Source organism: Typopeltis vanoorti, chromosome 15, assembly GCF_054136105.1.
Source record: "Typopeltis vanoorti isolate ZY-2024b chromosome 15, IOZ_Tvanoo_1.0, whole genome shotgun sequence".
NCBI classification, from domain to species: domain Eukaryota; kingdom Metazoa; phylum Arthropoda; class Arachnida; order Uropygi; family Thelyphonidae; genus Typopeltis; species Typopeltis vanoorti.
This window is the reverse complement of record NC_143563.1, coordinates 52989937-53016774: the sequence shown is the minus strand read 5'-3', so window position 1 is coordinate 53016774 and position 26838 is coordinate 52989937. Positions and strand designations below refer to the sequence as shown.

Sequence of the window (26838 nt, the reverse complement as noted above, 5' to 3'; positions counted from 1 at the left end):
GTGTTTTTTTTTTTTTTTTTTAAATATCCTGCATGTCACTGCCTAAATCTAATTCAGTATGAAGAAGAGAGGATGCTTGTGTTTGATTTGATTCATTGAGTTACATTATGCATATATATATAGGATAAGAATCATTACCTGGCGCAATCTTTCTTTCTCAGCTTCATTTATTTTCTAATCTTTAAGAATAGTAAGCTGTTTTCCTCCCGAGACTAATTCTAAATATACAAATCTAAACATTTGTACAAATGTTTGGATTTGTATATTTAGAATTAGTCTTACCCATTAGTGCCGTTGGTGGAGACCAAGGATTAGATAATTCAGAAACGCCGCTCTTACAGGTAGGGTTACTAAAATATAAATTACATGATTTATATTCTGTTAACCCCGTCTGTAAATTAGTGGCAATGTCTGTGATAAAACTGCAACTTTATAATGTCACCAGAGAGGAGCACAGAATTTGAATGAGGATTCTCTTACGTCCGGTAAAAAGTAAGATGGAAAAAAAGTTGGAAAAAATAAGCACGAAATGTTATTGAAAAATAATGTCTTGCAGCCCAACCATGCGTGGATCCACTGGACGAATTTCATCTGCTCCTGGATATAGCTTTTCAGTCAACAAGCAGAAGAAAGCAGTAATCGAGATGAAAGCAGATATTTAAAAGAAGGTATCAGACCGACTCCTTTCGCAATCAATTTCGTCAAGAACAGTTGCTGAATAATGCTGCAATTTTTCTCATATGTATCCAGCTTAAGGCCCATCTGTCAGAATTCGACTCTTCATGAAAAGTTTATATGCTTCTAATAAAATTTCTCATTAGTATAGGGACAATTTTAGAAGTGTGTTTATAGATAAAATCATTTTCAAAATCACGATAGTGACTCTTAATTCAAGTTCTGTAGCGAGTCACGGACTATTAGAGTGCTTTAACTTTGTTAATATCGTTCTTCCACTTTTATTCGACATACGTAATCAACGGGACAGAACCGGATAAAAAAATAATAATAATAACGACACTTAAAATAGCAATATATAAATAAATAAAATAAAAAAACGTTTCATTTATTGCGCAAACACCTCATCATCATTTAACGGATTTCAAATATAAAATATCAAACATCGAACATAATTCTCTCTTACATTTTCCGCTCGAGAATTTCATCTAAATTAGACAAAAATAAAGGAGAGATTGACGTGTTCTTCACAAATACATTTACATGTCTCATTGTTCTCAGCTGATTTGGAATATAATTCTTTCGTGTTACTAATTGTATCCTGGGAAATATTTCCTAACCGGACTAAAATGCAGATAGTAAGAGGTGCCTATCTGTAAATGCGCAGAGACAGGTCGCATCACTCAGCCGTTTTCAACCAAATTCGAATATAGTTGTTTCCTTAGTTTGGCCGTCCTCCTGCTAGTTTTGACGCAGTGTAGTCAAAATTGAGGACAGGACTTGTAGAGGAGAGAGAAAATGTATGAAATGTTGCGAATACTGCTATAGATGGACACATCCTTTACTGATTTCGACCAGCTATTCGTCGAGTGCTTTTTTGCGTATCTTGCACGGAGGAAGGGTTTCTCATCCCATAAACAGGTTGCTCTGAGAATAGCCAAGAAGATTGAATAGTACAGTGGACCAGTCTTATCTGGATGTTTTATTGTGCGTTTCTAGAGCTAGTACTTGGAATCAGTTTTTGCAGTTAAACATTTGTTGAAAGCGCGTAATTGTAAAAATAAATAAATTACATGGTACAGTTCAGGTGATAATATTTTCACGAAGAATTGTGCAGATGAGGATGTTTAGAATTTCCACGTGCGAGAAAATTTGCTTTGATATGTTTTCAGTTTTTTTGTTACTATATACATTTGCAAGAAAATAAACCCCAAAATTAAGGTTTGTGAAAATCTAATTGCAGATACTTAAAAGTATATTCCTAGATGATACTACATAAAAAAAAAAAAAAGAAGTCCTTATCACGCCACTGAGACACAAAAGAGAAGACAAGATGATGTATTCATAAAGTTTTGTATTATTATGTATGTCCTTACAATAGCTACACCGTAGGCTTTTGAATTCACAAAACCAAAAAAAGAGTCATCTGATGAGATGTACCAACTTGTCAGATAGATATTCGTCGCTGTAATCCAGCGAGCCCTCAGGTATCATCATTTCTGACTTTTTTTGTTTTTAATGATTGGATGTCTTTAGTGACACCCTCTTTTCGTTTTACTTCTCAGTAAGGGGGAAGAGAATGCTTTCATGTCAATAGTTCTCTCTTTTTCTCTTCTGATATGGAAGGACCTGAATTAAATTCTTTCTTAGCCCATCTCGGATGATGTCGTATGGATTTCTTTAGGAAGTTCCGATTTTCCTTTTCTTTCCCCCCCCCCCCCCTTTTTTTTTTTTTTTTTTGTAAGAAAATATAAACCGAACTTTTACAGTTGCTAGATAGCATAGCGTTTCATTTCTAGAAAAAAAACGAACATTTTCTCTCTTTTCGTGAATAATTTCATAATGTGTTGGTCTTTTTACATTGCATCAATAATGTATGAGTTTACTTTCTCATTATTCAAGAGTGAGAAAGATGGAGAGGTTGACTCTGGTTTTAAGATGGACGGTTTGTTTCAAGTTGTTGCTCTTCCTGTCAGTTGCTCAGTTAGGAATGCTGAGTTTTGCTTCACCGCGTAATGGGTGTGGTTGTAACATGCTATAAAAGAGTTCAGAAGCACATAGCTACTCTTGTGGAGATACCATGAGGGCTATTATCTTTCGACGTTGTCAGGAGACGTAATATGGTGCGAAAAGAGAGCTGAGCCATAGGGAAGCTTGAGGATTAAGTCACGGTTCAGTAAATATAAAGAAGAGTTAATGTTAGGTGGCTTTTGGTTTTCTTTCCCCCCTACCCCACCCTCCAACTATTATATTCTTCTCGTTTCACTCTTTCCTTCCTGTCACACTTCACCGAGAGAATTAGTAACCTACTCCCTAGACTACATGTGGTGATGATGGTGGTCTGCATTTATAACATTATGAGAAATAGCTAACTGCCGACGAGACTGTCGTCTAAATTATCGAACAGGTTTGCCAATTGGCAAACTTGTTTTGGCTTTATCATTGACATTTTTGAAATATTAAACATTCCTTGGAACAAATATGACTGAGCGTGGAGATCTGCCATAGAGTTCTCGGTAAGTCACCCCCCCCCCCTTCATCTTTAAGTGTATTGTGCACCTGAGAGTAGAACTAGCTGATTGTCGGATTATGGTATTTTTATAAAAACGTAATGCGTCGTTTATAATAAAGGAGAAAATAAGAGAGAGATAAGCTTTTAATATATTATCATTTTCAAGTTGTCATGTTTGATGTGACTTATACGACGCCAGCGGTTCGGTGCTACACAACACTTAGATCCGTCCTTATACTAACTTCGCTCTGGTCAGATGAATTTTAGTGAAATTTATTGTTTAGGTTGTTTACTAAGATATGAAAGTGTTACAAATGACAGCAAGAAACTGCACTGTACACAGTGCAGTTTCTTTGTTCATTACGTAAGTCAAAAGTATTTGAATTCGTAAGTCAAAAGTGATTTAAGTTGATAAGGTAATGAATGATATTACTATGCAGAATTTTAGTTCTATGATTTGGATAATTTCCGTACTTATTGATATTGTGTTTTCATAATGTCTCTTGAATGATTAAGAAAATTTATGCAAATTCAAGAATAACATAATTGAAGTAATTTCGTCACGTTTATTGAATAAAGTTAGTTGTTATATATATATATATATATATATATATATATATATATTTTTTTTTCCCCTCCAGCTGAAGGTAAATTAAGCAGTCTGATACGAACGTGGGAAGTTTTTTCCTTTCCCAAGCAGGCAAACTGGTCTCGTGAAGGCGCACATATTAGACATAATACACTATTAAGACGGTGTATCTAAGGGATACGGCAGATTAATTGCAAGCCGGCTGCATAAAAAATCCCGTAGCATTCTACAAGCTTAATAACAAAGAATCAGCTACGTAGAGGTCAACTTTAGAGAGAGAAAATACTAATAAAAATAACAATTAAAAAATGCTGAATCTCGAGTTAGCTCATGAAGTAATCAGTCAGTAGAATATAAACTACAGTATATTATTTGAACTGTGTTTTTGGGACGGGGGAGGGGATTCTTTCAATGTTTATTATTCACTAAAATCTTTCGGAGACTGAACACGAAGACATAAACTCATCGAAACGCCAACAGAATCATGTGCATTGATGTATCGCAACTGTGAAGCAATTACTCATGATATCTTCATACTGAAACGTGATAGAAGTGGGGGGAGAGAAACAACCGCAGATGCGTACTAGGATTACATCGAAACAAAACGAGTAGTCATGGTGATTAATTTTTACTTCCAAATACACTAGAGTATCTTACCGGTATTTTAATGTGAAGTGGTTATTTTTGAAGCATTAATCCAACTTTTCTATAGCAGCTCTACACCAGGTTAGATAAGGGAAAATCATTTTACTGTTAAAGTTGTAGCTATCTTTACAGAGGTCAAAATTCGTTGCATTTATCGGGAACTGTCACTGTGAAGGTAAGTCTTATAAGAAACGGAATGACTGGTTGGATTTTGTCAGCTGACGAACTGACTATATAAAATGTTGTATTAAAAATAAAACTGCTCTCAAATACAGAGCTAAAGCGTTGGAAGCCCAGACGAAGATAAGACTATTGGGAGTATAATCACCAAAGAAAATAACTTACTTGAGGAAACGATATTTTCATGAATATTATAAAAGCTTATAAAAATATTGTAGGAATTATTTAGAAGGGATGTAGGATAATTTGATGCAATGGATACTGAAATAGAACTCACTGGAAACAGGATAGAATTCTGAAAGACTAACATATACAAAAAGATACTTTCGTTGTAGTGAACGAGAAACCTGCTTGTTTATTTTCATACATGTAGTTACACTGTCCAGTAATCCTGCGAAGAATCTATTTTCTTTATAATCTCTCCATGAATTCTGATTCTTATTATTTTTTATATAATGCATTTACAGAATTTGGCGATCTATCATTTGTTCTCTTTTCCTGCTAATTGGCATTAGTAATAATAAAGAAGAAACGACTTGTAAGAATGTTTTTATTAACTACCTCTTGACATCGCCATTCTATTCATAGCTTACATCATTGCATATTTTCATACTGAGGGCAGCTGTCTACCAAGGGAGCATATTCTCTAAGAATGAATTCCGTTCGAGTGCAGCTCTCAGATATTTACAAATCATATGAATGTCCATTAAAATGCTATTATGATTTTCTTTCCAGATGTGTAAAAAGTCCTATCCCATCCTGTTTTAAAAGCCATGCTGTTTTTTTAAAATATTGTTCTGCTGGTTTAGCTTCTTAATTAGTTTACTAAATAATTTCTCAGATAATTTTGGTGTTTATACAGTATTTGTTGAAAATATTTTTCAACAAATACTGTATAATGTGTTAAATGTGTTTTTATCGTTATTGACATAGCAATACATCTTAGAAACTTCAATAAATAGTCCTTTAATAGATTTCTCTCTCTCTCTCTCTCTCTCTCTCACTCACTCACTCACACACACACACACACACACACACACACACACACACAGAGAGAGAGAGAGAGAGAGAGAGAGAATAGCTTGCAGATGAAGCCAATCCTGACAGTGTTTTTTTTTTTAAAGAATGCACTTTAACGAGAGGTTATTTTTCTAACGATTTAATCTTGTTGTGAGCTTCATATCAGATTTTGATGTTCGAGAATAATCCGCTGATAATCAGTTGCTTCTTTGTTGTGGTTAACTATCGGAACATTATATTTTAAAGTTGTCTTTCTCTGACCCCCTTTTTTAATTCAATGCTTATCTCATAATTGGGTTTTAACAGAATTCTTGTCACTTGTTAAACAGGTGGCAAGAACTGTCGTTTAATCCGAATTCCTTACGCGTTTTCATCTATCTGCAGATAAGCTTCGGTTATTTTTAGTTTAATTCCCCCCCCCCCCCCACCCACACACACAATCTTCATTTACTTTATAGACGTTGTTTAAAACAGAAGATTAGGGAAAATATATTTAAATATTGGATATTAGAGTGTGCGGAGTCTTTTTAAATATTAATCTAGCACTATTTATTTAAAGATATAAGTAGGTCTAGAAACGTGCTGCGTCCACGTTCTACTATTCTTAAATGTCCTGAAGCCACCTTATCGCAAATTTTTGTATTATCTCGACTTACAGATTTGTAAGAAAGAAACGTGATTTGCTAAAGAGTTTTTTTTTTTTTTTTTTTTTTTTTAAGTGCTGGATAATAAGTACAATCTATGAATATTTTCCTCTAAATAGTATGTATATATATCATTATCTATTATTATCTTTATCTATTATTAACACGTTGTTGTGTTCATGTTAATAGAAAGAGGGGAAAAGAATTATTTTGGTTTGTTACTTACAGGAAAGTCCCTCCCAGTTCATTGTGTAGTTGAACAAGTTACCAATCCTCAAGGGGGTAACCAGCCAAACGAAGCAGTCCAGTCTACAGTTGAAATGGACAGTTTTGCTATTATTCCTGTCGGAGCTCTGTTTAGTGATCTTGTCCGTACCGCCCTCATAAAACTGGGATATTCGGCTACCGAAGCCGTAGGAGCCAAAGGTGAGAAGCTTATATGAATTCTTTTTTTTTTTTTTTTTTCCTTCTGTAAATTTAGTATCATTTATTAGGACTTTGTTGAAATAATTTGTGTTTCGTAAGAAAAGCTATAAATTTACTTTGAAAAAAAAAGCTTTGCAGCCTTTCTGAATCTCGGGAAATGATAAACTTGGAGTATTTCTAAATCAGAAGGAAATCAAAACTTCGCTCGTTTTAATCTTCTTCCCAAATACGCCTTTTATATTTATTCCTTAATATGACACTATACAAGGAAAAATTTATCACGTGAACAGCAATTTGCTTTTATAATACCTATCCCAATAATATGTTTTCCCTAATGAATACAGCCTCTACTCATCAAAAACTCATTAACAGATTCCTTCTTTCTTCCTGACCACTTGCCCACGCAGGTACTGTTGTTTAGGTTTTGTGCTCATGCAGAAGGTATGTGTGTATATATAAAATATCTGCAGTTAATTCAAGACCACCCTTGCGGTATCACGAGCATTCTATCATTCTCTTGGATTCTGAAAGTTATGTACAATCCGATATCTTGACCTAAACGAAAACGTTGATTGAAAATTAACTTCCTCCTTTTCACAAAGTAAGTAGATCCATTCAGTTTCGATGACTATCCAGAATGGACTTATTGAAAGTCAGAATGTAGTGAGCGTGCCGAACAACTATACATCAGTTCAGGCTCGAAGGCGCTTTGACTTGGTAATTTCATAGTATTATACTATGAAAATCACTCCCCTAAAATCTTCTCCTTCCCCTTTTCTTGTTGAGCGCTTCTATAGGGACGATGCCCTTTGGTTGGAAAGTCCTGGGTTCGAATACTGTTAGGAGAGGAAATTTGTAACGACTTATCTATGGGAGAGTTTCATACTGAGGTGGAAGGCTTTTTCTCTCCCTCATAAGTAAACCGGTAGAGAATACACGCAGTTTTTACAGAACGTGACACATTCACATCATGTCTTATTTGCTTTGAAGTAATCTAAACTTTTATTTTGCTGGTAATTAAGATTTTGTCATTTGCTAGAAAATAAGGCAGATCATTTTTCATCGGTCAGTTTTTCTTTAATCTACTGTTTATTTTCTCGAATATTCCATGCACTATCTAAAAATAAAAATAGACCATGCGGCTTATTCGTTATTTTTATGTCTTCATGAGCGGTTGTCAGAATTTTCTTCGTCTAGTAGCGGTGCGCCAATGATTTCCGAAATCCGCATATGACACTACATGAGAGGGAAATTTGTTTCTGTGCAGCAGTAGTGACCCAAAAGTTCGTATGCAAACATAAAAAAAAAAAAATAAAAATAAAAAAAAACCTTTATTGTGATTGCGAAGCGGCAGCAGTTTGGTTGTTGATTTCAACCAAAATGTACTTGTTAAAAGAGATTGGCTTAACAAAAGAGCAAAAAATTAAGGTTTTCAGGGAACCAGGAGATGAAACTTTTGTTCCTATGCAGCATTTATTTGCTATAGGCCCTTCTGCCTCTCTTGTGTGGAAGTAATATAATGTAATAGAAAGGATTAAAATATTATGTTCGATTTGAATACTATGGCTGTAGATGATCACTTTCAATAGTCGACGGTATACTTTCGAAAATTTTGTTACGTCATATGAGTTTAATTTTCTCACTTCGAGGTGATGTTCGTTGTATTCAAGAAAATGCTGTAAGAAAAACATCTAAATTATAAAAACCATCCAATCCTCAGCGTGCCAATCAAGAAAAAAATTCCTCCCTCAACTAGCCAGATTTTTTATAAATATTGTTTCTTTCCTCATCGAGATGCCTTCGGAAAATAATAATTTGAAAAATATATGCACAAAAAAATTTCGAACTTTATTGTACAATTTTCTAAAACTGATTGATATATATATATAACATTTTTCATGTTGCTTCCGCCTACGAAAGATTATTTGCTAACCTATAGTATATTTTGTATCGTGGTTGGCCAAGGATTTATTTTCCTCTATTTTTATCAATTATGTAATGTTGTATTTTTTAATTATTTTTTCATAGTCTGGAAACCCTGCTCTAGAGATCTAACATGGAGCTTTTTCAAGCCACTTCAGGCCTCCAATAACATCATAGGTTATCTAAAAAAAAAAGTGTGATAATCAAATTATTGCACCCAGGTGCTTTTTCTCCACAACATGGAGCTGGAATATTTTATTAATAAGATTGAGTAAAAAAAAGTCATCAAACTAAATTGTAAAGCTAAACGGCTAATCCCACACTATAGTACATAATGCTGAACGAAAGTAGAATGAGGAAACAATATCATGGACTAGAAACTTGCATCAGGAAGGTAATAGTGGCATCCTACACTTTAATATGAATTAGAGGATATTAAACGCACTATTGGAGAGTCTTCATAATTCAGTCAGTTTCATTTAAACATGTCTGGTTGGAAAGACTTGAGTTCGAATCTCGTCTAGGACGAAAGAAAATTTTCAAGGCGTCCTTTTAATTGAAAGTGAGTTAGTCGGTATTGTGGGGGTAGAAGGGTTTTCCTCTCGGAAATTCGTAAGACAGTCAAACATGCAGTATTTACACACAAGAATATATTTAAGCAAGAGCCGTAACCACCTTATCCTAAATTATGGTTACGAAAGTCAGTCTGGGTAGGCAGTGGGTCCTACGTGCCTGAAAATATCGCGGATTATTAATATTAAACGCTCTGCTTTAAGAGGTAGAGAGTATTTTTTTACTGAAGAGCAGAATTAGAACTTACTTGGATCTTGCTGAGCTTAAAAGAAGGTACGCTATTTAAAAATTAAATAAATAAAAATAAGTATTTTAACCCTCATCAAAAAATCAGCTGTTGAAATCATATGATTTATTGTCAATACTAAGATAATATGAAATATGGTTCTACATTCAGTTGACTCCAGTCGTCCATGCATCTCGCTCTCTTAAACAAATACAATTTCGCGTCTAAGGCGAGAGTTTTCGAACCTTAGGTTTCTTCATTCTTCCCCAAAGACAAAATATCGTATCCTCTTTGTGACTCTGTTACGTGAAGTAAAGTAATTATTTGAAGTGGTTATGGGAACATTGATTATAATTAGTGCCCATAATATTAATTAAAACTTGTGTATCGGTTGTTAAACAATATGCAGAGCAAATATTTATTTCATTTGTAAGCAGATGATGGGAAATGAAATCGGAACCGTCGTTAAGTAAACAGTATAGCAAGGATTAACAAACTGCCTCCTTGGTCTGAATATTATTGTACAATATTATTATTAGACACCTCCCGGGAATCCAAGGACTCATCGAGGGAGGGCATCTGCTCTACAACTCTGTCACCGCCACTCAGTCCACCAACTGACCACAACTACACCAACGCCATCTACCGCCGACCACCACCACTGATATTTCCACAGACAATCACAAACATCCATGCCCACGGCGGGATTCGAACCAGCAGCTAGAGAGCGGATACGCTAACCTCTCGGCCAGCCAGGCTGCCATATGGTTATCAAAACTTTTGCTCTACTTTGAAATAAATTGTAATATTTACAATTTATTTAAAAATAAAATTAAAAACGTCGTCGTGATAAATTGCAAAGTTATATGGTTACTTCCACAAAGTCTGGATAAACTTGTAAAATAAAATAGTATCTCTCTGCCTCATGTTAGTTTATTGGCTTTCGAACTGAATTTCATAAGTCGTTGTTTGGATATCGGAAAATATTGTTTCCATACTCATTTTGTTTAACCTTATATGAGGATTTAACGTTGTTAGTTAAATCCTCCAGTTTAGTCTGTCTTTTTCTGTTTATTTTTAAATAAACATGTAAGTAAATGTTATAGGCAGAACTCTCGCTCTAGCTATGGAACTGTAGAGCAAAAGTTAGTGGAGGCCGAAGCTGCTTCTCTAATGTGATGTTTTGCTAACGACAATCCCGGTCGGTTCATTTCCAACGTTTGCTTACAATCGAAATGTTTTATGCTTGGCATATTACTTAAGTGATATGTACAGTTGTAATATTATGGACCCTGATTAGTGTTCATAATATTACTTCAAATAATTACATTTACTTCACGTAGTGTAGTCACGAGGACGATGCGATATTTGTTCTTTGGTCGGCAAGAACTGAATTAGCGATTCCCACTTTCATGTGGAACCCGGCAATTTTTTGGTAGTTTTTTTTTGTGGGGGGGGGGTTAGGAGGGGCTTAATCGATAATCGTCTTAATCGCCTGATTAAGACGATTATCGGTTTAAGCTTCTAAAGGTTTATTCCATAATGTTCTTAACGGGATCCTTTCCATAAATAAACTAAGGTGATGGTTATATTCATGTTTTTTACTTTGTCGTGTGAAAACCTTGCAATCTCACAGCTTCTGTCTTAATTCTTATATCGGTACTCCTAAGATGGGAAAATAAATAATGTATAGTATATTGCATGTTCATCCCATGTAATATCATGGGATCTCTTTTTCTTGTCTGACCATCAGAAACGAAAAAATTACATAATTCTTGAAAGTGACAGTAGTAAGGCAGCTGCGAATAAGCACTAGCCGTCTACCACTGTCCTTTCACAGTTTTAAAATATAGCGAAGTTTTCACAGATATTAATAATGCTTCAAAAGTATGTTGCCTTTTCTTAGTGTGTTTTGGAACAAAGCCCACAGAAGAAGAGCGCAGTCCAAAATATGTCAACACATATTAATATTTATTTCTTGATGGAGGCCCTCAAACTTTTCGTGGCAGAAGAAATAAGTAGTGGTTTCGAAGGGCCATGCACTATATCGGGAAAACGCACCTGTGCCGTTTATCGAGAATTCGTCTTGTCAAACTACGATAATTTAGATCGTCGTGAGAAACGAAACAAATCAAATGAGTGAGAGAAGAAAGGGGGGGGGGATAAGCTTTGCACTACCTCGTCGTATCAATAACTATACCAAAGATTGTTCTCAGTCAGGAGAAACAGTCCTTATAAAAAAAAATTAAACAAAGTATCTACTGCCGTGCCCGTTTCTGCCACTTCTTTCATCCCCCCCCCCTCCACACACACACACACACAAAGTTGGTATAGTAATACCGATGTCAGTAGCATTGCTTAATAAGAATTTGGGGATTTCATGTTCTCAGACTGAGTAGTTTCCTTGTTTAAATCTGTGATTAACGAAGTGAATATAATAGAATGTCTTTTTTTTTTTTTATATTTTATTTCAGCTGAAGTTTTGTTATAGGAATTAGAGACCTGCGAGTTGTACGCAAGCTGGCTTGTCATTTAGTTCGGGGAGAAAGTGAGATTAGCTGCATGCGAATAAGGCTATTACCAGAAAATATTGTCCCAGAGCAATGTATAGTGATGAAGATATACCGTATTTATATATGTTCAAGTTGTAATTGAAATGCTGGGACAAGAAACTACGACAGATAAGTGAAGCGTAAGAAACACTTTAACAGTCATATCGCGCTAGAAATCATTTCCCATAGATACCTTTTGGAAACGTCTCCGAAATCGTATCCCCTTTATGCTTACAGGTGTACACATTTCTAGTTTAACGATGTCTCTTTGTCTCTTTCCCTTGTTTGCCTCTGGAACATTAAGCTGTTTTACCCCGCTCCCATCTAGTTGATTATCTCCATGGAAACAGATTCCTCCCACTTTCTTTATGACTCTATGAACTTCGTCATCGAAACAAGGTAAGCAGTAGCTCTCACGTGTAATTGGGATTTTATTTGTGGACACGTGAGGGCCGCTGGCACCGCTCTCTTTAGGACTAAACTGCCTTATTTCTAAGCTATCTATCGATGCTTGTCAGTTTCTTAAGGATTGTGTGCGTAACATTGTTCTGAAACCCGCACCAGCGTTATGCACGTTTGCGATGGTATTTGATTTAATTACGAAATCGGTCTTGAAAAATATGTCAGGTATTAAAGCTCTGAAAAGCTATATTCCTAAAGTAATTACTATTTCTTGACATTTCGCTAAGGAATGCTAATTACTTTAATATTCAATACTACATTTTATATCTCTGTGTCGGAAAAGAAAAATAGAATCTCAAGAAACATAACTATTTACAGATGGGGGGGGGGTGTACTTGAAGTACTTGTCGCCATACTGATTTCATCCAGTGAAATACGCATATGTAGGTTTTATCTCCTTTCCAAAAATCTAAATTATACTTATTCATACTGTGTAGGTACAGTGTGGATAGCCAAAAATGACCATCCTTACTGTAACTAGCCAGTCACCGATTTCATAATTGTAGCTGTAGCATTTGTAAATTTCCGAGTTTTACAATTTCAAGGGACGAATGGGATTTTACGGGTGTCTTAATCATCAGTTGGCCATGCCAAGTCATAATGTATTTAAACCCGTGAAAAATATAATGTTCAATTTACTGTTTTCTTAAACGTTGCGATATGACAAATTTTATGTTAAAAAAAAAAAAGCCTTGCTGACAAAATAGTTACAAAATTGGTATCAGTGAACAGAATTTTAGTTAATGTGTTGCACTACATGGCGGATGTGTCTGTTAACCCTTAAGGTAAAGGAAGTACGCCAGAATTTTTGATTGCACGAATTCACTGAGGTAGCATGTTTAGTAAAGCACAAGCTCGTACAATCAGTTGCCGTGGAGGAAGTCATTTTGAACTTCATCGCAAGCGTGCCTTCGAAAATATGGAAAGAACCAAATAAAATTAAAGTTAGATGGGAAAATTACATTAAAATGAGATAAACCAGAGTTTAATTGCTGCGTTAATGAGACAATTTAGAAATAAATAAAATATCCCTGTGTCATCAAAGGTATAACTTTAGTCTCATTCGCGAACATCGTGATCCTTTCTCGCCCAAAATGAATCAAACACACCACACCTTCAGTGAAAGTGCGAGCAGGTGAAATAGATTAAATCTTTTTTTTTTTTTTAGATCATTTATTCGGTTTTAGTTGATGATGGGAACGGCAGCATATGTATACAGGTCTTTAATGCATTATGAATATACTTGTGATTTTTAGAGATTTATGTCGCGAAATGTAAAGATGTAATTCTAGATTACAAAGCTGGTCACTTTGTTCTTTATACAGAACATAAATAAACAAATCGGGGAGGAAAAGTGTTAATATAACAATTCTATATATTATAGAATGATCTATAATTCTCGAAACTTTTTTTTTCATACCCAAGCCATTAATCAGTTGCATTATAAAAATTCATTTGGAAAGTAACTTTATGAATTCTTGTACGGGAAGGCTTCATTTTACATTTCCTCTATTCAATTCAAACTAACTAAATATAAATTAAATATGCTGTCTAAACGTAGAGCTGATTCGACATCTTCCTCAGCTACAAAAAGCAGAAAAATCACTTATCATTGAGGAAAAAATGGAAGTGATTTGACATATTGAATCAGATGAGAGTCATTCTGATCTCTGTAAAGCATTAAAGTTAACGCCTTCTACAGTTTCAACAACAGTAACCAGTGCAAATAAGATAACGCGTTCACATGCAGGAATTGTTAATACAAAAGTGTCAAGAATAGCATATTCAAAAAGTGAAGTAATGGAAAAATTATTAGTGTTGTGGTTTGACGATGTGAAGCGAAACATTTCTGTAACTCATGCAGTAATCATGGACAAGGCAAAGTCCTTGTTGAATGAAATAAATACAGGAACTAGAGGAAAAGGGTCATTTGTGGAAGCCATTCATACTGAAGGAACCAATCCTATTTAAATACATAATTTTACCTTAATTTACGAACAGCGAGCTGGCAACCTAACCTCTTCGTAAAATGAGGCCTTCCTGTACTTTGTTTTATTCAGAAACCACCACAAGTTTAATTTCGAAAGCGGTTATTCATTCAGTTTGTTAATCTCGGCGAGGTAATTGTGGCTGACTTGCTATGAAACACGACAGCAATTTAAAATTTCAGTGAGGTCTACTGACAAATAGGACAAAACAGCGCTGTCAATCTTATGAGACAATATACTGAATATCCCTAGTGAATGCATTCGAACAAGTTGCTGTCTTTTGCAAAGCCTCCTTGATAAAATACTTCCTTTCAATCGCGTTCAAAATTCTTGCTTTTTAAGTTAGCATTTTCAACCTGATTTTGCATACCGACGATGTTCATTATTATTTAATAGGTGCCTCCAGAGAGGCAGGGACTATCGAGGAAGGAACCAGGAGGGTGTAATTCCTTGATACCTTTCACACCTCACCTTAAAAATATTTCGCCGAAAGAGGCTTCCATAATATCCACTGGTAGCGTATTCCATTCACCCACTACATGCTAGAAAATAATCTTGGCCTCACGTTCTTGCTGACCATATCCTTGCTCATTTTCCAAGGACAAATCCCAGTTCTGTCCCCGCGAACTGCAATATTTCTCCTGTATCTGTATGCTGTAATAATCCATTATATTTATTTATTGCACCAGTAGAATGTAACGTTCATACTGGCCGATCTGTATAAGAACGCCATTTTAGAAATTGTACCTGCGTCCAACTTACTATTTTACTTAAACAGAAACATTATTTTGATTGTGTGCTGCAATGCACTGTCGTTGCCAGAGCAATTATCAATACTTAGCTAGGCAGCATGCTTTTTCCTACCTTTTCAGGAGTTACAGAGGTGGTCATGCATAAACATTCGATTTAAAATGTTTATCTGTTTTGTATATATTTTTAAAACTATTTCAAGGCATTGCGGGAGTTTGTATTGATAGACCGATGCAACTGCGGTTGCATCGGTCTATCAATACAAATTAATCAATACATACACGCATTAATAGGCACATTTTATTGTGCCTATTAATGCGTGTCATATCCGGCCGATTTGTTTGCTTTGCAGCATGAAAAAAAAAAAAAAAACGAGAGGAAAAAGACAGCAACCGAAAGGCAAATATTACGTCGTTCTCGTGACTGATTACTGTGCCGTGTGCTTCAGTTAGTATATATACTGAAGAAAACTATCGTGAAATGGAGAGTCTCTCGGAATAAATAATGTATAACATATTATGTCTGCTTTGTGCTGTTTTCACATGTAATCAAGTAATTGTGCTTTGATGGCACAGTGCATAATAATTTACTCTTATTTTAATAGCATTAATTTATTATGATTAGAATGTACATTTATTTCCATGATAAGGATAGGATGTGTGCGGTCACCAGAGTCTTCCTGGTTTCCAATACAGTCCTCTAGAAATAGCTGCATGTAAGTTAAAAACTCGTGTGCTGGGCATTATGGCAATTGATCTTGAAGTCAAATGCCTCCACATATAAGGCAACCTAGTCGTGAAGTTACTTCACGTGCTTGTGATAATAATAATAATAAAGCCTTTCTTACACACACTGAGAGAAATAACGCTTTATTCTTTAAAGCTAGAGATGCTTAATGCAATGTTAAAAGCATGGAAAATGTGATGAAAAATATGGGTATTCTGAAAATATTGGCGGGAGAATGGCACAGTCAGAATTTTGATGAGAATTTTTCCAGTTTACTCATTTGCAACAGAAATTAATGTTAAAATTCAGTTTGGAAAAAAAAGTTTGTTTTTAATGAAGTATAATAATCCGTGGGAAAAATTTCGTTTTCTCATCAGTTAAAAATTTGTACGCAGTGAAACATCGTTTAGTCGAAATTGTGGGAAGGGGGGGGGGTATACCATAATGAAAAGGTATGTTTTTGTTAATAGATAGCCTTCCTTTACGTGCCTTCTTTATTGGACGAATTTTTATTCAAATTTCATATTTTGAATCCTTACAAAAAATTGTCGAGGTATTCCGATTTTTGATTCAAGCGGACCATTTATAGGGACTTTTCTTAAAGAGGCAAAATGTAATAAAAATTATACTCAGTAGAACAAACAGTCGCGCGTACACACACACACACACACACACACACACACACACACACACACACACACACACACACACACACACTCTCTCTCTCTCTCTCTCTCTCTCTCTCTCTCTCGATGGAATTTAATAAAATTTTAGGATTTAGGAAGTCAATGTGGTTTTAACTGCATCATTATTATTAACAAATTGATTCGAACAGGTATAAATAATTTCTCACTTACTGGATGGATTGTAATGAAATTTAGAATTCAAATTAAAATTTATCACATCATTTCAATTTTGGTTTAATTTCGACTATTTGTATTGCAAAATTAGGCGAAACAAAATTGTAATGTCTAAAGCCATTAACATATAGACGTCTCATGAATATGCTATAACGTTTGATACATTTGGAGATTTTTACGGACGTATAGCTACTCAATAGAGTGCTTGGAATAGCGTAAATTTGTAATCGACTTCATGATGGTTATTGCGAAAACAATCCAGATATTGGCAATCGAAAATTCATCTCTGAACATATTGACACTGAAACTGTATTGTACCTAGCAACATCAACGCGTATTTGATGAAATACCACTGAGGGTAAATTACGTTTTTGAAACAGTTCTAAGTTCTACTAGATGATTGGTGATTTTGTTATTATAATTCTCTTTTTATTAGTAAACCATTTCTAATATAATTTTCCCTCTTTTTAAGAGCAGAACAATGCGAAATTATAATTCCTCGCTGTTGGAATTTATATTATTGTAACAATGTATGGTGTCAATGTGCAAAACGCACCGTTTTTATGGATAGACTGCAGTCATTTTCTTTTTTGTTGGCTTCGTTAAATTGAAACCACTCGTATTTGAATATAGATCGTAAATATCAAATTCATTAAATAACTCTATCCAGCTATTAGAAAAATTATTACCATTAGTTCGAAAGTACCAGTAAAAGTGATCTGATTGAAAATCACTGGGACATTATTATATTGTACATCTTAAGTCCCATATTTTATTATTTTTTGTTCAACCAAAGCGGAGTATATTTCCATATACAGCCTCGAAACGTTAACTTTCTGGTTTAAAATTCAGTTGACAGATTTTGTAAGAATTTCCAATACTGAATTTTAATACGATCAATCCAGATAGCGTTGAGGAATAATTGCCATAGAGAAGGCCCAAACGAATCTAATAGGTGCTCGTGCATTTTGCTAAACACCTAAAAACGAGAAGGTCAACTTGAACACGGATTCGTAAATTACAGAGCTTTATAAAACTTGCAATGGATCTTCTCTTAGATTTGTTTTATCCATTCGGGAGTTATTCCTGGATTTCGGTTGGACCGATTTTTACCAAAATTCGACATTTGGCATCCTTACAAAAATTTAGAGAACACATTAGATTTTATTTCATTTGACCAATTGCAAGAGCAAAACATCTCGAACTGAGAGTAATAATTCCACACGGGATGGATGGAATTGAATGAAATTTTGTATTTAGGATCTCTCTTAAAATGTAATTGCAAAATTAGGCAAAACAACATATTATGTATACCGTAAGGCATGTAGAAAACTCACCGAAAACATTTCATCAAAAGATAACACATCGATCAACAATTAAGAAAAGCAAATCATAAAAGAAAAAATGGTTCACCAAACGATGAATTAAAACGAAATTTTAGTTAGGCATAGATCAATTCTGAAATAATTATAAGGGGATAAAATATTTATAATGAATAAACGACACACTTTGGATATCATCTCTTGGGCAAGGAAAATCTATTAGTTGTTTACGAGTCATACTTCATATTTTGTAGTTTATTCTGTCTCACACAGCAGAAAACTCTTACAACCCTGCTGGCTATAAGGGAATTTGAAATGACAGTGCATTAATAATTTCGAGATATTAAAATAATCACAATTTAGTTGATCTTCTTTATGGCGAAAAGAAAATGAAACAATTTTACTATGGAATTTCTCATAGTAAACATAAATGTTGAATCACTTTATGAACGAAATATATCGTAAATTTTATGGTAAACAATAGTCACTGAATTTAGTGGATCTAGTTTAGCAAACAAGAGGAACGTGTTTTTGCAGCTGAAAGTAGCAGTCATGCAAAATTTTCTCCTCGTAAGCTCGTGTTTTTCAACCGCAAACATTGCATTATCTCATCAAAAATACCTAGACACTCCTTCGTGGTAGTGGATATGGTTATATACATTTCACCCTGGCTTATACAGGAAGCACACCGTTTTGCACTATTCATAGACAAACATTAAAATGGGCCGTACTGAAGAGCTCAGTGACTTTCGACGTGGCCACCTCTGCAACAACTCAGTTCGGAAAATTTCTGCTTTGCTACAGCTGCCCCGATCAACTGTAAGTGATGCTATTGTGATATGAAAACGTCAAGAGTAATAACAACACAATCGCGACCTGCTAGATCACATAAAGTCACAGAGCTGGGCCGCCGAGTGCTGAAGCGCAAAGGTCGAAAATAAAAATCGTGAATCACTGCCCACCGAGTTCCAAAATGCCTCTGCAAACAGCGGAAGCACCACAACTGTTCGTCGGGAGCCGAAGAACTTTGGTTTACGTGGCAGGCGCATCCGCACACAAGTCTAATATCAGCATGGCAACTCAAGCATCGGGTGATGTGGTGTAAAGCCCACCGCCATTAGACTTCATTGCGTTCATCAGAACGTGGAAACGCGTTCTCTAAAATGATGAATCACGGATCACCATCTGGCAGTCCTATGGACGAGTTTGGTTGTGCTAGAAAAACACTACCTGTCCGAATGTGTTGTGCAAACTATGAAGTTGGCGGAAGTGGCATCATGGTCTGGGCAGGTTTTCATGGCTTGGGCGGTGTTCCCTGGATCCAGTGACAGATAATCATAATGCTGTGGCCTTTAATGATATTCTAGACAAATTCTGTGCTTCCAATTTTATGGAATCAGTTCGTTGAAGGCCCTTTCCCGTATTGATACAGGAAAGGACCTTCATCCTCTACAAAAGCGAGGTCTGTGCAGGAATGGTTTGCCGAGATGGGGGTTGAACTTGAGCGGCCTGCACAGAGCCCTGATCTCAACCCCTTCGAACACCTGGGGTGAATTGGAACGATTGCGAACCAGGCTGAATCGCCTATCACTGACTTACCTCATAATGCTTTTCTGTAAGAATGGAAGGGAATTACCGCGGCAACGTGCCAGAAATTAGTGAAAAGCCTTCCCAGAAGATTGTTATAGCAGCAGCACGAACTTCATATTAAAGTTGGAATGAGCAGGCATCTGGATATTTTTGATCAGATTGTGTACATATCGGTCTTGAGAACACATGCTCTTCACAGAACAGAAAAGGATGTCATCGTAACAAATATAGTATCATACCTGTTGATTTTGTTCTGGGTAAAATATGCTCCTATGAATTTTCTGAAACCCGACCAGATAAAATTATTTATTACTACATATTCGTAATGAATCATTTATAATGATAAAATGCAAATACAAGAATTTGTAGAAATATCAGTAAGAAACAGAGCTCTCACACACAATTAATATTTGGCCTTTATCCTATAGTCTCGCTCGAACTTGCACTCATTCATGTTGTTCATTCGTCAACTGTACTTGGACTTGATTTTTTTATTTTATTATTGTACAATAGTGCAAATTAGTCAAGTTACGTGTTGTATGTTATTACTTCCATTTATGTTATGAACGGAAGGAAGATATTAAACACCGCTCAGTACGCAAGGAAAGAGAGAAAATGTGAACTAAATACATACATAGTTACTGGCAATTTAAAATATTTAATAACTTGCTTAATTTATTCGTAATCAGTTTTGATGCCAAAAGTACCGACGAAAAAAATACATGTACTATAATTAGTTACAATAAATATGCAATGAATGCGTATTTTAATAATAAAACTTATAAATGTGTAATTTTGTTTTAGGATCGCTTTTAAAATTTGTGTGGTCGTTTCATTTCAACCATTTACATCGTACTAATCAGTAAACGCTCCAAATCAATTCGTATGAGAGTTTCACTTATTTCAGGATCTAGGGGGGGAAAGGGGGAATCTCGAATCTGTCGCTGGTAAATCAGGGTAACGTTCAGTTAGTTCAAAATATCTAGTAGAACGCGTTGTTCTAAAAGTGATATATATATATTGAACGACACCCAAATTCTGAAATTTCATTCGAAAGGCTGATGCAGCAATGCAGCTTCATTATCAAACGCAAGGTATTTAGTGAACTTGAGCTGGAAGCACTGAAACCTCAAGCTGTAAAAGGAGACCGTACTGACCCTGAAGTGACCAAGAATATGAATGGATCAGAACCAGATTCCAACGTGCAGAATGCTGAAAATTTTGAAAATATACAAATAGTTGAAAGGAAGCTATCAGATAAGGAACAAGAACTCGCAAGAAAAATTATCGAGCAAATGAACAGCAACCAGGAACGAGTTCGGCTTCCAGTATTGAGACAAGTACCTCAACAAAAACTGAAGGAACTCCTACAAGAGGCCAATAAAGCTGCAAGGGATATTCCTACTGGAACTATTGGGCAAACGAATCAACTTATGTACTCAATAGCCTACGTCGTAACATCTGAATTAGGATATAAGATTAGTGAACTAAAAGCAGCTCAGGAACCAAAATGGAAGCATCGACTGGAGAATAAAATTCTTAAACTCAGAGCAGACGTGAGCAATTTGAAAAACCTTAAGGAAAAGAAGCTGAAAAACACAAAAATCCGAAATAACTTCATAAAGAGATATAATACTGGAACACGACCTATTGATGAAGTATTAGAGGAAGTCAAGCAAAAATTAGTTGCAGTTGCAGCTAATATAAGAAGATACAGTATACGCATTGAACAGTACAAGCAAAATTCGATGTTTCGCGCAAATCAGCACCAGTTTTACAAGAAAATTGATTGCTGCAGGAATGATAACCTTAAAGAAAATATAAATACCAGAGACAAAGAAAATACACTAAAGTTTTGGAAAAACCTTTGGGACAACCCTAAGAGGCACAATAACAAGGCAAAATTGATGGAACAAATTACGAACGAATCTCAAGAACGAAAAATGGACCAACTGAAATGGTTTTGCAAGCTAAAAAAATAAAAAAATTGTCAACACCCGGGAAGGATGAATTACATGGCTACTGGTTGAAATATCTAACAGGCTTACATGAAAGACTTGTTAACCAATTTTATGATGTTTTAGAAGGAAAAAGCAAAGAAGAGTGGCTCACAGCAGGGAAAACGTTTTTAATCATAAAGGATAAGAAAAAGGTCCAAACCCAGAAAACTTCCGACCAATAACCTGCCTGCCAACAACTTTTAAGCTACTCACAGGCATACTAGTTGATAAAATATACAGCTATCTTAAAGCAAATTCTCTTCTCCCAATTGAACAAAAAAGGTAACAGCAAAAATTCAAGAGGCACAAAAGACCAATTGCTGATTGATAAAATGATTCTCAAAAATTGTAAACGTAGAAAAACCAACCTTCATGTGGTTTGGATAGATTATAAAAAAGCGTTTGATTCGGTGCCTCATAGTTGGATTTTAAAATGCACAGAACTATTCGGTATTAGCGAAAACGTGCAAAATTTTTTGCAATCCAGCATGAAAAACTGGAAAACAACGTTGGTTATAAATAGAGAAGAAATTGGAGAGGTAAACATAAAAAGGGGACTCTTTCAAGGAGACTCGTTATCTCCTCTATTGTTTTTATTGTCATTGATCCCCTTAACTAGAATTTTAAATAAAACTGCACATGGTTATCAAACTGCGCAAAAAAGTGCAAAGATATCTCACCTTTTATACATGGACGATCTGAAGTTGTACGAAAAATCAGAGAATGAACTCGGATCGTTGCTTAACACTGTGCACATATTCAGTCAAGATATATCAATGGATTTTGGCTTAGACAAATGTGCAATTGCTGGAATAACAAGAGGAAAGTTTGAAGATATGAACGAAATCGAGCTGCTCAATGATGAAATAATAAATGCAATAAAATTCGAAGACAGCTATAAATATTTGGGAATTTTAGAAGCATCACAAATTCTGCACAATAAGATCAAAGAAAGAACTAGAGCAGAATACATAAGACGATTAAGAAAACTCCTTAAGTCAATGCTTAATGCTGGAAATTTGATAAAAGCAATTAATACCTGGGCCATACCTGTTCTGAGATATTCAGCAGGCATTGTTGAATGGACCCAGCTAGAGATGGAAGATTTAGATCGAAAAACTCGAAAATTAATGACAATGCACCATGCCCTCAATCCTCACAGTGACATTGATAGGCTATATCTATCACGCACAAAAGGAGGTAGAGGATTATTACAAGTGAAGCAAGTTATTGAAGAAAAAAACCGAAATTTAAATGCAGCAAACAACGGAAAAATATCTAATTGAGGTAAGGAAAGAGGGTTTATTTAAACCTGTGGAGACAAAATTGGAATACAAAACCAACCAAGTAAAAGTGAGAACTGAAAGATGGAAAAATAAGGCATGGCATGGAAAATACCTTCACAGCATAGAGGACAGCGCTGACAGTAACTTGACCTGGCAATGGTTGAGAAATGGAGCACTAAAGAAAGAAACAGAATCGGTAATTTTTGCAGCACAAGAACAGGGCCATTAAAACCAACGTTATGAAGGCAAAAATACAAAAAAATTCAAGAAGACAGTAAATGTAGATTGTGCAAAGAAAAGGAAGAAACGGTAGACCACATTATAAGTGGATGCATCAAAATTGCACAAATTGAGTACCGTAAAAGGCATGATAACGTAGCTAAGATAATCCACTCGCATTTATGTAAAAAGTATGGGTTTGAAGTATCTAAAGACTATTGGAAGCATAAAGTTCACCAGAAAGTGGTTGAGAATGAAATAGCTAAAATACTCTGGGATTTCAAAATCCAAACTGACAAAAGCTTGGAATGTAATACACCCGATATCACAGGGGTTGAAAAAAAAGTGAAAACAAGGGTGTTAAGTTTATCAAAATATCAGTACCAGGAGATAGTCGGATTGACAACAAAGAAATTTTGTATTTAAAGTTCTAAAGCTGTTGTATGAGACTTTGAGATATTTGAAAAACTAATTCTACCAAAAATACTACAATTCTCTGTTTTACATGAAAATAAATAATATATATATTTTTTTTAGAAGTAAAAGTTACAAAAAGAAAGATAGAAAAAATAATCTTTATGATGATTAGTAATTATCCTTACATTCGGATTTTCGCAAAGGAGAGAAAAAATCCGTCACAAGCAAATAGTTTCAAGTTAATTAAATATTATTTTTTACAGGATTTTTAAATTAGTACTTAAAGATTATATCAAAAAATCTAGATAAATTTTATCTAGATTTTTAGATTTAATCTCACAGCAGCTACCAGTATGAATCGTAAATCTCGCTAAAGTAGTGCATATCTATCTATCCCAATGGCTTTAACAGGCCTTTAAGGCCCACAACCTTCCAAGCATGCTTAGATTTCGTAACCGAAATACGAGGATAGAATGGTCACTCCTATGCCTCAAGGTATTCTTGGCTGTATCCCTGTGTGTTCACGGGGCCGGTTTGTCTGCTTGCGGGATGAAAAACACCAGATAAACTGGCGGAAAAAACCCTACTGCCCGCGCCCAAGACCGGCTAACTTGGCTATGGCTGAGGAAGATCCTTAAGCTCCTCACGTCTCCGACGGGAATCGAACCTAGGACACTCCTTCCCCAGGCATATGGTTGCGAAGCGCAAAGCCACTAGGCTAACCGCGCGGACAAAGTAGTGCATATACATTATAATAATATTCTAGCTAGAAATTCTGAAATAGAATAAAATAACAATTAAAAATCTCGATTATAACATGCTTATGTTGGCTGCATTTTATGTAATGTTTAAAAAAAAAAACTTTCGATGACTTCATAAGTCATCGAAATGTTTTAGTGAACTGTCATTGGAAGGAGTTCTTCATTCATTGAATTGTTGTTCGAATTTTTTTTTTGTTTTCCTCATTTGTATAATTTTTTGTATCTTTTATTCACTTTTTTCCTGTTCAGAAAGTCCGCTCTAGAGATCAAACATGGAACTTTTTTTCATGCCACTGCAGGACTCCATTAAGCAGGGCGGTGGTGGTCTCATATCGGGCTTCAAGTTCATCTCTCATTTAAAGACAACTCGCAGCCTTTTGGTTAGAGAGTATGTACGCTAACCACTCGGTCATTCGATGTTTTTGTTGTTTGTTTGTTTTGTTTTGTGGTGGTTTGTCATTCGATGAAGATTCATGGAATCTACAGTATAGTACATTTTTACTGAAGTGCCATCATTCAGTAGAGTTCTGTAAATATCGCAAATTTGTTACAGACGTCATGGTTCGCAAAAATTAAGGAATAGCGACAATAGAAAATTCAAATCGAACAATTTAAAAATGTATTATATGTAGCAAGTTGTAAGACTATATTTTCTAAATGTATTTATTGCAGTACCGTAATTTTCAGCTTTAGATTCAAGACTATTTGATAATCAACGATTTTTTTTAAATTTCTTTTCTCATTAAAATTATACAAATTTTACTGGTAATATTATAATTCCAAATTATCATAATTCTCCGATTTGATACAATTTAATTATATTTGGTATTTAGGAACTCTATTAAAATTTGCTGTCATTTTAATTTTGGTTTCAGTCGGGCTCTTTTCCTGGCAGAATTACTTCAAATAAATAGTTGCCAGAAACAGCTCTTGGGTCAGTTGATTAACTAATTGCATTTCCATTGGACAAGTTTATTATTTGCCATCTTGTGTTATTCTGATGATATTTCGAAGTTCCTACACATCTTAATATTCTCCCCCACACATACACACACAGATTCTTCCTGCTTATGATTGCTACCTGATAACTTATTTCTGTAGAAATTAATTATCAGGTAACTTATTTCTGTAGAAATAAATTATCAGGTAACTTATTTCTGTAGAAATAAGTCCTAAAACATAATTATCTCAGAAAACTCCGAATATCTTCAGTTTAACAATCTTATTTTTCTTTTGCACTTATGAAACATGCGAAGTAAATTTTTGTCATTTTTAATAATCAACATGTTTTGCCTTTATTTCAGCCGTTTCTAAAGTAGTTATCTGTTAAAATGTCGACTTTTTACTACATTGAAAACTGAAATTAGTCAATGGTTATCCAAATGTCAATTCATAAAGGATCATTTTCATTTACATTACTTACCTGCCAGCGGACAGGTATCACGAAAAGTTCACAGAAACGTCTTGATATTTTTGAGGCACTTGGTTTTAATAATTCTTAAATGCACAGGCTACAATTGTGTTTTTTTTTTCTTTTTTTCCCCTCCCTTTGATTAGAAATTATGTCTTGCTAATGTGAGTGTGTTACTTTCTAGTCTAATAAAATTTACACTAAACGAACACATCGATCATTACCAGTTCAGACTCATCCAGCAGAGAGAGCGAAGAAACCATGACTTCTGAAGGGAAGTTATATGAATCAGTGAACCTATCCCATCTATCACAGATTCACTTCACTTCACTTCCAGTACGGCGATGTTCAGTTTTTACCACTTTTTTCTCTTTCTTTCTTTCTTCTTCTTTTTTTTCCCTTCTATAGTCATACAGTATCTTTAATTGTAGTTACCAATTGCACTCAAACAGCTACTATCTGTTGATGGTGCATTTCCGTGCAGTTTCTATTTATTACAACATCCTGTTTTTACATATTTCTTAAATTTCTATCTGCAGATAGTTCAAGTTCAAGACTAGTTAAGTTGTCTGTTTTCAGACCTCAACCTATTCGCAACACTAGAGAACTTTAATTTGAATAGTCCATGTTGTATATATATTATTTTTAATTTCTTACCCAGTTCCTTTATGAATGAATTTTTTCTCCTTTTTCTTTCCCGAAAACCACATTTCGGGAAATAAGAATGCTTGTCTTCCATTTTATTTGAGTATATGTTTTGAATGTGTGAGGAACACAAGTTTTTTTTTTTTTTTTTTTTTTTTTTTTCTACCCAGGTTTGTAACATTACATAAAAGCTAGATTTCATATTTTACATTTTTATATTTCATATTCCATGTTTCCTTTTTGTAGGTAGATGATGTTATGCACTTTTTATGTGCAAATATTGAAAGTACTTTACTTCCCATTTAGTTTTGTAGCTTGAAATGACATTTTGCCAAATAACACACACTGACAACCTCCCTCCCCACCTTCTACGCTTGTTATATAGGATTGTCCAATAAAAAAAAAATCACGTACTACTTTGTGAACTGCACTTATA

The 26838-nt window shown here is 34.9% G+C and overlaps 1 protein-coding gene across 2 annotated transcripts in view; it reads left to right on the top strand.

The window, feature by feature from the left end:
• The window catches only part of LOC150098761 (homeobox protein dve-1-like), a 295705-nt gene that overhangs the window by 185409 nt on the left and 83458 nt on the right, over positions 1–26838 (top strand). For both annotated transcript variants that reach the window (XM_090404687.1, XM_090404686.1), the window contains exon 3: positions 6494–6691. In XM_090404687.1, the coding sequence (XP_090260813.1) occupies positions 6494–6691 (198 nt within the window). The remainder of the gene's footprint in view (positions 1–6493; positions 6692–26838) is intronic.